Here is a 13,365-nt window from a genome sequence, read left to right as displayed (position 1 = left end):
GACATTATTTTGAGTGTATTTGATTGTTTTAGTGCAAAAAGCAGTAAAAAAGAACTCAGTTTATTACTGAGAGCCGAGTTTATGTGCGCGCTTTGTGTGTTAGAGCACAAAATCTGCTGGAATGAGTAAAATACGTGCAATTCCATGCTGAAATTCAAGCCCTGTAACACCAATATTCATCCACAGCAAATGAATCGAGTGAGTGAGGCAAGGTTGGTGTGCAACTCGCTGTCGGAGAGATGTAAGAGAGAAAACGTGAAAGCGCAGCTGGTATCGTGTGTCTGTTTTGCGGAAAATGAGTATTGGAATCATCTCAGATATTTCAGTTTCAAATCAATATGCATAAAAAAAAATCTATATTTTTGACAGCACTACATTGCACATAATTTATTATTTCAGATGCCTTTACAAAAGACTACAATTGAAAAATGTATATATTATATTAGTGCTGGGCAATGATTAATCGCATCCAAAATAAAAGTTTGTGTTTACATAATACATGTGTGTGTACTGCGTATAATTATTTTGTATATATAAACACACACACATGCATGTATATATTTAAGAAAAATGTGCATGTATATATTGCATGTATATTTATACTACACATAAACATTTATATTTTATATATAAATTATACATATAACACATTTTATTAAATATATACATGCATGTGTTTGAATTTATAAATATAAAATAATTATGTGCAGTACACACACATGTATTATGTAAACACAAACTTTTATTTTGGATGCGATTAATCGCTGCCCAGCACTATATTATATACAATTTTTGACCCACCAAATTGGCTAGTAGGAGTGACTGTGTTACATAACACTGCGGTGATTTGACGGGTGTTAATGTCAAGCCCTGAAAACATCATGTTCTCATAGGGAGGAAAACAATGAAAAAGTCCATAGACATAAATAAATTACATAAATAGGATAGTTTTATTGTGTATTATGATAAAAAAGTGATTCAATTAAGTGATTCAGCAGTCTGTGGATTAATCGTGGCATGGACTCACGTGAAGTATTTGATGGGCTGAACCAGTTGCAGGTCAGCCACCGGGTGCCGTGTGAATTTAGCCTGTCTCTGTCGTCTCAGTTCCAGCGCTTCCTCCACAATGCTGTGAGCTTCATCCTCATCTACATCCACATACTGCACTGACACATCCCTGCAGCCAAAACACACACAGATACAGACTCAAACAAGCTTATTCTTCAACAGGACCACATAATTAGCAAAAGGTGCATACAGCTTGGAGAACATCTTCATCGAGTCTCGTCTGAGGCAGGGCTGCTCTTCAAAGATCTTCTCTTTGAGCACTCGGCCCTTACTGTAGCCTATGTCCTTCTCCAGAGCCTTACAGATGTAGTACAAACAGCCTGCGGGACAGACAGACAAGAACATCAGCTACTGAGGCAGGAAACCAACATGAAACAGCATTCACAACTTGCTCAGTAGCCTTGGCTTTAGAAGTGTTTTCCCCATTACATAAATTAGGGCTACACAATATTCAGAGAAAAAACAACATTGCTATATTTTGTGCAACTGCAATACACACTGCCCGGCCCAAAAAAAAAGTCACTGTTTGGATTTAAAGGGGAATTAGGGAATTTTGAAAATTACCTTTCATGTAGTGTGTAACATAGATCCAAGTGAACAAAAACATCCTGCAAAGTTTTATATATATGAAAGTTCACCGTAAAAAAAGTTATTGTCTCTCAAAAGTACGAGTCGACTCCGAGTCAATTTAACGAGTCATTTTCTTTTTCGTTGTGACGTCAAGACGAATAATGATCAAATTGGCCGACAATGTCGACAACAAGACGCTGTGTTCTGAAGTGCGAATCAAAAGCGACCTTTTTTTCACTGCCCAGGGACGAGCATGTGAAGAATCAGTGGCTAGAGTTTATATTACTATACCACACAAGTATAGCCCAACCTTGTGCTGTGTTCGTGTCATTTAATGAGCATATTGCAGGTTAAAAAAAAACTAAAATCGAAATTTATAGATAACCTTACATGAAAATACCATATGAAAAGTTAATGCAGGATTTAAAATGTTTTAAAACTACATAAGGGCAAAGTGAGCGTTTCTTGGACTGCTCGAAAAAACGGCTTTTTTTCCCAACATCGCGTCATTTTACATCACATTAGGAAGCCTCAGCTAAGGCTCAGTGCAGAGTCGGCTGGTATTCAGTGAGAGGGGAGTGCTTTCGGTACTTTTTGTATTTTAATTTATTATCGTCATGGTAAATTATTGTGTTTGTGGAGGTTGCAAAAACTCCGGCCTGTCAGGACTTCAAGATCGAGTCCACAAGTTTCCATTACAAGAAAAGGGACGGTGCTATAGCCCATCTTTCGTTCCTGGTGCGGTTTGTGGAGGTGAAGAGACGGGATTTCTCTTCCGCATCGGCTTCGGAAAATGCGTTCGTGTGTAGAGTTCACTTCACATCAAATGATTATCATCCCAGTTCAACATGGGATACCGAAGCAAGAATATTGATCGTCGTATACTATACCAATGGCATCAAATAGTGTGATAAGGGCCTCGTTTACACTGCATGGTTCAAGTGACCCAAATCCGATTTTTTCCTCTCATGTGGCACAGATCGGATTTGAACAGTGAACGTGCAAGCAGGAAAAAAATGCATGGATTCTGATTTTCTCAGATCGGATTCAGGCCTCATCATATGTGGTAATAAATCGGATATGAATCGGATACGTGCATTTGCGTGTGCCATGTAAGCAGACAAATCGGATATTCCCCGGTAATGCGAGTCGTACGTCATTAAAAAGTGCGCGATTATAGGCGCGATGGAAGAAAGGATACACACAGTGGAGCAATGCGGAGGTTTCATGTCTTTTGAGTGTTTGGGGTGAAGAGTGCAGGCGAAAATGCAGGATTGTTACAGAAATAAATCCGTTTTTGAAGACATTTCATGAGATATGAGGCATCGTTTTAAGTGCTCGTGGCTAGAGCCTCCTCTTTTTTTCTCCGCCGTACGAGACCAATGTTTTGATGACTTATTGAAATATTGTGGAAAGAAAACACTGGATAATTTTATTTGCATCTGCATCCATTAGTGTATAGTGTGAATGCAAAAATCGGATATGGGTCACTTTTAAAAGATGATGTAAACAGGTCGTCAAAAAAATCGGATATAGTCAGAAAATCGGATTTGGGCATCAAGACCTGCAGTGTAAATGCAGCCTTATTCATGCCCTAAATAGAGGCAACTTGTAATTGAAAAACAAAATTGGTTGTTTAAATACTCAAATCTTTAATTTTCTGCTTATGTTATAACCCAGGTGAAAAATATCTATTAAAAATGTACCTGTATGCTTTTAATACAATAGAAATATACTCAAATATAGTTTTTATACATTTAATAGTATAAATCTACCCTAAACATACTAATGTCTGCTGGCCTGTTGTAGGATCATAATAATCTGTACAGTATTGTGAGCACAGTGTATATCATTAGCGAGCGTGTATATATATAAGCACGTCTCTCACCTAAAGGCACCTGTCCTGTTCTGTTCTCCACTGGATCTCCTCACACCACAACTCAGTTTGTCTCGGACCATTCTGTCTGACATTATCCTGGCCTGTCCCTGCTCTCTTTAGCATACGAGTATTTCCTCAGTAGGGCTGGGTATCGATTCACATGTTCAAGTCGATTCGATTTCGATTCTCAATTCGATTTTCGATTTTGATTATCGATTCCTAATTTGATTCTCGATTAAACTATAATGAATATGGATGTAATACAAATCCTATATTTATTTAAAAAAAAAAAAGAACAGGACATAAATTTACTAGTGGTTAATTAATACAAAGAAATTAAGAGCCACAAACTATATAAAAGTCTTTTTATTTTAGGTACACTATACACTAAATGCATACAATGAATAGACAGGATTTTGACGCAAGATGCAAAATTGATGCTGGAAATTGGACAAGTCAGAACAGTCGCACAGCTTGATCAAACAGGATCAGGTTATTTTATGTTTAAGATAGATATAGATATATAAATATTTAGACATTTTTTAATTACATTGATCTTACCTAAATGTTTGTTTTTACAATGGGGTCATTTTTTGTTAAGAGTTTATGCAACACAAAGAAGCTTGATTTCAATCTTTGAATTAATCCTCAGCGTCCGAAATGTCATTTCGATCCATTGTGTGAATCGACCCCTCTCCCACTCATTGCGTCACGCGCATTTTCAGACGCGGAAGTAAAATTTTCTCTCAAAAACGACCCCAGAAGCTTCTGTAGCGTATTTATAAGTATATTTTAAAGAAAATCTAGTCCCTAAATTATTTTTCTATGCATTGACTCGTTGGGTCCTCTAACCTGCATTATGCCCTTTATTGACGATTACTTTACAAACACAATTGACTGGTTCATCTGACCAATCACCGCCGATTAGCATCACGTGAAGGAGGGATTTGGAAAAATGAGTCGTTGAACGAATCATTTGGGAGTCGGTGAGCAAAATAGGTAAAAATAAATGCATATTATAAGATAACAAAAGTGGTTTTTGTCATTGCATGAATGTAAAACTGTTATTGGGGACTCCCAAAACAATATTAGGAACATTTTAGGTGTCCTTTTAAATAGGCAAATGCTTAAGCGTCTATGAATGGATTGCAGTGATTATTATGTTTCTGTCATGTCATATGTATGGCTACAGTTCTTCTAACCCTAATTGATGGAGTGTGTAGCTTTTCATTTATTAAACAAGCTCGTGGGAAGACTCCTCATGTTCATTTTCCAGGATGACAATGTCAACATTCATCTGGCTCAGACTGTGAAGGAATGGTTATGTTGTGAGGAGCATGAAGAATCATTTTCACCTCTGAGTCCAGATCTTAAATTCATTGAAAGTGCTTTGGATGAGCTTTACAGAGAGCTCGACTCTTGCTTTTTAAAATCAAGACCAAAAACTGATTCACATATTGATGGAAATAAACGTTGGAATATTATTTCCATTAAGAGGTGCATACATTTTTGGTTTCATCCTCACGATTAATGTGTGAAATTGATTCTTCATGAATTCTCAGATGAATCTTGACATTGTCATTCTGGAATATGGCCATGATGTGTGATCAAGGTGATGACTGCAATAGCTGTGACCTAAAATTCAAAACACCAAAATATCGAACAGTGATGATGGGAATATTGCGTGTGAATGTTGTGCAGAGGTTTCTGGACTCACAGCTGTAGTCACTGAGAGAATAGAGGACCGTGATGAGACTGTCCAGGCAGGGCCAGTGGTCCGGGTTACAGCGTAAGCCCACCTCAAACGCATGACGGGCCAAAGGCATGCTGATCTTCCTCAAGGCCAACCTTCCCATTTTAAACCACATATTCACATCTGTGGAGTCCAGCATGACGGCCTAAGAGAAGCCCAAGAAGACAAGTTGACATGAACTGTGTGACTCCAAAGAGAAAGAGAACACATGGAGGTTTTTTTATCTTTCTGAAAGCAGTCTCTTCTGCTCAACAAAGCAACATTTATTACATGGCTATCCACCAATGTTATGAAATTTTATTGCAATTCTATTTGAATAGTCAAATTCAATTAATTCCTGTGATCAAAGCTGTATTTTCAGCATCATTACTCCAGTCTTCAGTGTCACATGATCCTTCAGAAATCATTCTAATATGATGATTTGAAGCCAAATATTATCAAAGTTGAAGATAGACCTACTGATTCATATTTAATGGCGCTTATTTAAAATAGAAATCTCTTGCAACAATTTAAAGCTTTTTTAACCCTTTACCCGTCACCCCCCTTTTTGATAATTGACATTAAAATGCACTATACAAACTTAAATGGTTGTAATTCAAGAATGCTTTGGAATATAGACCTAAGTTTGGTCTTGTTTTAAAGAAAACAATCAGCAGATTATTACTAAATTGAAAGCACTTCAAAAAATTAAACTATGAAAAAGTTATGGAAGTTATAAGTTACAATAAATCAAATATACTTTACTAATATATTTTTTATATGAGATATATATATATATATATATATATATATATATATATATATATTACAAAATATGTTTTACTATAAAATTACTATAAAATGAAAGCTATATTATCTAACCAAGTTGTGTTCCAAATTTGAAGTTGAGATCACAAAAATTGAAGTTCCCATGAGATTTTGTTTAGGAGTAGTACCAAAAATAGCCACCGGATGCCATTGAATTCCATTGAATTTAATTGGATGCATTTTGCCACAACAAATTAATAAATTTCTATCCAAATATCACTTCTGTCACTAAATATGGAACATTGAGACTCAGACCTTTCTGACAATATGTGTTTTGTCAAGATTAGAAAAGGTTTATGAAAGATGATGCCCAAAAGGGGAGGGGCCTAATAAAAAAATACAGTTTCTATGGTAACACAACGTCCAATTTCAAAACGGTTACGAGCTGAGTTCGTAAGCTTTCAAATGATGCCTAATTTATGATAACTACTAAAATATGTGATATAATAATAATAAAAAAATTATATATATAATATATTATACATTTTAGAGGACTTCTTACCTTACTTTTTAAAATATAATTTTATCTTTTTTTATTGACAAATACTAATTATGTAAAATTTTAGCACTAAAAACCAAAGTTTCAATTATTAAAAGTGTGTGCGTTGACTTTTTGTGACAAAGGTCAGAAACTCCTGTTATGACGTTGATTTTTTTGAGGTGCACTCTTGTCATAAATTCATATATTACTGTTCATTCATAATTTGTAAGAAAAAAACAGACCTAAAATATATATTTAGGAGTCTTAGACCTTTCCAATGATATATAGTTTGTCATGACTAGATTAGGATTTAATAGTAATATAGTAAAGTAAGGTTGCCTGTATACGGGCAAGTGACAGAACGACAGTGTAGTTCTAGAAAAACTGAATTATGCACCCAAACCTTAAGGATTTGTTCAAACATGTATTTACTTTTACATAGTAGTCCATGGCGGTGTCGAGATCATCTCTAAGCACAGCAAGACTGGCCAGGTTTTTATAGGTGGAGTACTTCAACATCAGCCCGGGGTGCTTCAGTCCCACTTTCTCATCTTCTGACGCCACGGCCTGGTGCGGGAAAAAAAGCAGTCACCACAATTTGGTCACAAAACTGCCTTTGCAAAATATACAAACACTGGTGTCCAAATCAAGCACAAATGAAAAGAGCCTCTGGATCTCGTGGTAACCTCTTTGAGCAGTGGGGTCTTGAGCAGGTCATGGTAGGCTTTGGCAGACTCGTCAATCTTGTCATGTTTCTGCAGATCCAGGGCTTTATGATACAGTGCAAACGCTTCTGCCTCCTGCAATACACATGAGAAGGGAAATGGTTTTACTGGATTCAACTATTTAATTTTTTCTTAATCCTATAAAGCCTGCAGTCTCATATGTGATCGTACATTTCTACAGTCTCTAAATGATCAACAAGATCAAAACTTTCCTGAAAAAACGATCTACCATACGTCTTCTGTCGTCTGACTGGGAGTTTAGACTGTTTTATCAAGTAAAAGACCTTTAAATATTATTGTACAAACATCTACCTTCAGATTGTGGATCATGTGTCTTTTTGCTGTAAAATCTTTACTGATTATTATAAAGTAAATGTAGCAATTATATTCTAAGATGAACACTTACTGGACTGAAGAAAGTGGAAAAAAAAGTTTTTTTTATTAATGTTCAAATGTGAGTCTCAAATCTCAAACTTCATTGCATTCCATCGCACTATACGTTTCAAAAACTACAGAGCTTCAATTATAAAACTAAGCACTTAAATATCTTCTTACCGAGACATATTATTGGCAGATAGATGTCGACCGATATTGGATTTTACCGATACCGATATTCGGGTTTGAACATGCATGCCGATAACCGATTATTCAACCGATATTTGATACTGGATTAAAAACAAACATAACACTCCAAGTAAAACAGTGCTGAACTGAAATGTGCTAAATTAAATAAATATATAAAAATGAGAACTTCTACAGAACGAACTCTACAGAAAATAATTTAAACATTAAAATATTACAGGTTTCTTTAGCTATAACGTAGGAACATTTGTAAATTTAATAGGTAACACTTTGTAAGTCCCATTTGTTAACAAGGATGTAATACAGCTTTCATGAACTATGCATTGTTCAATATACAGTTTTACTGCATGCATTATTATTTAAGCAATACAATTGTATCTTGATCGTTCATGTTAGTTTATAGTACATTAGCTAAGGTAATAACAGATCAAATTAAAATTAAAACTTAATTTAAAATGTATTACTAAATGTTGAAATTAACAAATAGTGAATAATACTTCCACAACACTTCTTAACCTTAGTAAAAGGCTAAAAATTGAATCTTATTGTAAAGTGTTACCATTTCATATAAATCCATAGAGTCAGCAACAGACGCAACCCGTACAAACTATCGGTTTGGATTTTTGCCGATAACGATAGTTCCACCAATCAACTATCGGTACCGATATATCGGCAAGATCGATGAATCGGTCGACCTCTATTGGCAGATATAGAGTGACGACTGATATTTATCTGCGTTTTATGTCAGTAGTTTATTAAAAAGATCTAATTGATTTACAATCAAGCATCAGAATTTCATCTTTTTTTGGCCTTAGAAATATCAGCATCTGCACCAAATTACACATTTTTCTCTGCATAAAATTGAGCTGAGTTTGAGCTCCATAGACTCACTATAGTATACCAGAATTGTTAAGATGGAAAGAAACTTCCATTCTGATTATTATTTCATATGTCAGGCTTTACAGGTTTAGCACAACACAAAATGGTCCAGAGAAAGATAAAAGTCACTTAGGATGAACCTTTGAAAGCATCTGACTCACCTGGGCTTCCTTTGTTTGACTTGGCTTAGTGCTTCTGAATGAGTCTTCATACTCATCCGCAGCCTGAGACGCCGCATTCAGAGCAGCGATCCGGATCTGTGATCGACAGAAGACACTGAGTGAGTTTCAGTGTGTCAGTGAGCGAGTCAATGAGTGAGTACGTGAGAGTCAGTGTGTTTGTGTGAGTGAGTTTGTATGAGCGAGTGAGTGAGTATCAGCGAGGTCTACCGCATGACAGAAGCAGGTGAAATGATCATATGTAGGGATGCACCGATCCACATTTTTTCACTTCCGATCCGATCCCGATACCTGACTTTGGATATCGGCCGATACCGATACTTTTCCGATACCAGACCTGTGTTTGCTTTAACATTATTTATCAATATTGTTGATTTTATAAGATGCTGAAATAAACACCTCTCTACAAGCAAGGATGATACGTACTAGGGGTGGAGCCGAATCCGAATACGGTATTCGGAAAGGCACAAATAATGTGTTTTTTACGAATACTTATTCCGAACAAATACTTAAAAATATATTTGTATTCGGGAACAACAATTAGCCTACTTTATATCAAAAAGCTGCTTTCCTCACGAGACCGCAGTGCGCGAGTTAAGTGAGTGACGTTCAGGAAGAGGTGACTGACACAGGCTGCTCCACACAGCAACAGAGGGCTCGGCTGAGCGAAAAAAACACTTAACTGCATCACTATTTTTGTTGAATAGATGTTTGTACCTTAACTAGGTTCCGGAGGCAGTTTATAACTTTCGGGAAGCGGAGTTTGATCGGGAGTATATTCCATTATTGACGTCTGTAGACGGGTGCTCTCATTTTCGCTCCGTTTACGTAGCTCTGTTAGCTCGGTAACGGTAATTATTTGTTTCTTATATGGCTTGAATGCGGTCTGTTATTATAACAGGCCGCTGCTTATAAGTTAACACACCGTTGCCATGAAAAACAGAGCGTTGCCATGGATTCTAAACGTAGAGACAGACGGACTATTTTTCTTCTTTAGCGGAAGCGATACAATCGTTTTTTAAATCCACAAACTCCTTTTTATATCCATATTTTGAGTCAAATTATTGATTTATTTGGTAGGTAGCCATATAATAAGCGGGGTAATGTGGAACGAGGCAGCGAATACAAACCCTTCAGGCTTCGCGTCAGGCTCATAATCAACCTCCTCACTATAAATTATCCATATAACTTATTCTGTCTGCACAGCGTCCTCCACCGTGGTGTTGGGGTTCATAATGTTCACAATTGTATTTTATTAGTTGTTGGTTTAACCATGGTTCATGAGATAATGGATGACTGTTATTTTCTTTTCAATTACTTTTTCTTGTTCATTGCTGGATTTATAGAAAAACATCAACCAATATTGCATATCCATAATTATTAAAATGGATATAATTAAAGAATCCATACACTATAAAGTATTTTTAAAGATTTTTATGCCTATTTTGAATTTTACTCGAATACAAATACAAATACAAATACTTTTCCTCCCTGAACAAATACAAATACAGATACAAATACCGGCTGCTTTGCACACCCCTAATACGTACGTATGTAGCCTATGTCAATATATATATATATATATATATATATATATATATAATAGATTAAACAATAGATAGACAATTAAACAAAGATATACGCATTATACAGGCCTACACAGTGCTTTAATTTCAGGAAGGTCTACTAACATTATTCAGGTATATCGTCTAAAAAGAATTATAATAAAGTAATCAAAAGTAAAATAGCACTGCAAAGTTTATCATAGATAGATTTATGCTTATTAAAGCTGAAGTTATTCATTCAAGAGCTGTGAGTGATTTTCTCTTTGCCTTTGGTTGTTTTATTCTCAGTAATGTCGCAATCGTCACATTTATACTGCTGCCCCTTTAATAACTAGTGCGGATTTCATAGTCTACTGATGCACCATATTTTCTCCCAACTATTTCCATAAACCGTTTATGTCTAAAATGAACGTAGTTAAGTGATAATCTCCAAGCCGGTCTTTTTGACATTTTTGTGCAGGCTACATTTGATCGTTTAGACGCGCATATGAAGCCCAAAGTATAATTTGCTTGTCTGTTTCGGAGCGCGCGCCGCCCTCTTGCGCAAATGTTGTGCTTTTAATAGCTCTTTTTATTATTAAAAGCGTCGCGCAATTTAGCAACAGCAGAGACGGCATTTTACAACAATTACCGATCGTGCTGATTCTGTCTTAAAGTTTGAGTTTTACGGAGAAATGACAGTGCACCGCCGCGATGGGAAGGAAGTTGGCTACACAGAATGCGGCTATTGTTTAATGTTTTTTTTTTTTACCTCAATATATTCTTTAATCTTTGGAAATCAGACTAATATCACAGATCTAAAGTGTAACCAGGCTATGTTTTCTCTGTCGTCACTCATTAAGCAGGGCTGTCGTGTTGTGCGTGCTATGGCACCGCGTGAGAGATCTCTCTCTCTTTCTCTTCTGGACTGCGAATTGCAAACATGCATCACAGACAAATAGTTTAATTTATACGGCTTTGCAAACATTGCATTTTGCTGTCTTGCTCTGCTGCGGTGTTTCCAGTGTGAAGTATTTCCACCATAGGATTTCCACACAGCGAACATGTTGGTAGCTCAATGCTATCCTGCTAGCTGGCTGCAAACTGCGGAATGGATTTCTTGAGCGGGCGTCTGTGTGTCTCATTGAGCCCTATTTTTTACAGTCTATGATTGAGCTGCACCTCCGTTCAGGATATCCATTCCACAGTTTGCAGCCAGCTAGCAGACTAGCAGCCCCGGGGAATCCCTTTTGGAGTCATTTCAGCAGCCAACGTTAAAGCGCAGACATGGATCATAAATATCGGATTTCTCCGCAGGTTGGATCGGAAAAATCCGATACGTGAATTACGCTGGTATCGGTCCCGATACCGATACTGGATCGGATCGGCCCCATCCCTAATCATATGTGATAGCCTAATACAAGCATAAACATATAGAATGACTTACCATGTTTCTTATCTATTAAGGATCATTCACTCAGATCATCAGCATCTGTTGTGGTGCAACATTACAAAAAAAACAACAATTATGAAATAAATAGTGGATCAGGACCCCAACCCATATTATTACACAACTAGTCGGCTACTAAAAAAAATGAATGAATTGCATCAGTGTTAGTTTATAATATTATACTGTCTTACTTTTTTCACAAATAAGTAACGTAAGCAGACTAAATAAACAAATACTGACATGTAATAGCATAAGTTGTAATATCATCATTTCTCAACACATTAAGATCCAGTGTAGCATCAACAAGTACAGACTGTGGAGACAATCTGTGTAACACTCAATTTCAGAAAATGTACACACAGTACAAATAGCATATGACTACATTTACAAATTTTGTGTGGCTGTAAGTGCCCCTACTCGCAGAATAAACTAGACTATATTTTTTGCCATTTACACTTCATGCAAATAGTATCTACGACTCTGTAAACTCAGCATAAACACAATCTTCTTTTCATAATTCACCTCATGCCTTTAGTACACGGTGTTTTTAATAATGGGACAAGAAGATAAGGGTCTGTCCAAACGGACCAATGTTTCCATTTCCCCAGACAGTAACGTTACATGATAAACTCTCAATAACAATCAAATAAACAGAATTTGTTCTTGAGGGAGCATCTTTCCCCTGTAAATTAATCAGAAGAGATTTCATTTTCACGCAAGAACTTTAAGCAAATCCTTCACAAGCTTCGAAAACATCCAAAAGCCGTTGGTGTCGCACACAATGGTTGGGTTTCTGATAACATAGCACTGTCTCGGTTTATAAACCCCATTCAATAACAACATGCTAACAATGCTAACAGCAAAAGCACAGCTGACATTAAAAGGCTACTGCATTTCTATTTAACGCACCAGGTTCCTAATGCTTCGGGAGTATAGGATATTTAAGCAGCGAGTTCAGTTGTAAAGTTGTGTATTGTGTTTGCACGGATGTTGTTTTGATGGAGAGCTTTTGCTTACCCGCTGCACGCATGATCTTCTGCTCGGAGGAGAGTCACTCAAGGCAGTGTCGAGCGCTCCTATTGGACGAGAGTGCATGCACGCGCGGCTGAAAACAGCCAATGACGTGCCGTAACCATAGACTGTAAAAAAGATAAGTATTTTCAATCAGTGTTTCTCAATCAAATGCCTGATTATATACGTGTATATTTATATACAATAGGTTAGGCAAGGTAAGATTAATTTTTATCTTCTATTCTTAAACGTAATGCTTAATTGTGATTAAATTAAATGACTATGCAATAATTCAATAAACATTTCATGAATTATTTTAGAGTGGCCTTTATTGTGGCCAGCATGTAAAATAATCATGCTGTCTAATCAGCATCTTGATGTGCCACACTCTCTCTCCTGATCGCTCGCTCGCGATCGCTTTACACGCGCGCGCGCGC

General features: G+C 36.6%; 1 protein-coding gene across 6 annotated transcripts in view; it reads right to left on the bottom strand.

Annotated features, from left to right (window-relative positions):
• Positions 1-13,056, bottom strand: part of cabin1 (calcineurin binding protein 1) — a 154,608-nt gene extending 141,552 nt beyond the window's left edge. For 5 of the 6 annotated variants that reach the window (XM_089119272.1, XM_039675057.2, XM_039675058.2 and 2 more), the window contains exons 1-8: positions 12,935-13,056; positions 11,915-11,959; positions 8,906-9,001; positions 7,245-7,358; positions 6,991-7,125; positions 5,235-5,415; positions 1,259-1,388; positions 1,028-1,177 (exon numbers count right to left, since the gene is read on the bottom strand). In XM_089119272.1, the coding sequence (XP_088975398.1) occupies positions 1,028-1,177; positions 1,259-1,388; positions 5,235-5,415; positions 6,991-7,125; positions 7,245-7,358; positions 8,906-9,001; positions 11,915-11,917 (809 nt within the window). In that variant the 5' untranslated portion in view covers positions 11,918-11,959; positions 12,935-13,056. Of the gene's footprint in view, positions 1-1,027; positions 1,178-1,258; positions 1,389-5,234; positions 5,416-6,990; positions 7,126-7,244; positions 7,359-8,905; positions 9,002-11,914; positions 11,960-12,826; positions 12,909-12,934 lie in introns of those variants that run through there. The other variant, XM_089119273.1, reaches the window with a different exon arrangement.
• Positions 13,057-13,365: the final 309 nt, after the last annotated feature.

This window comes from Pimephales promelas, chromosome 14 (genome assembly GCF_988280905.1).
Source record: "Pimephales promelas chromosome 14, fPimPro1.hap1.1, whole genome shotgun sequence".
Classification (NCBI taxonomy): Eukaryota; Metazoa; Chordata; class Actinopteri; order Cypriniformes; family Leuciscidae; genus Pimephales; species Pimephales promelas.
The sequence above is the reverse complement of the archived record's forward strand: the minus strand, read 5'-3'. Positions and strand labels throughout refer to the sequence as shown.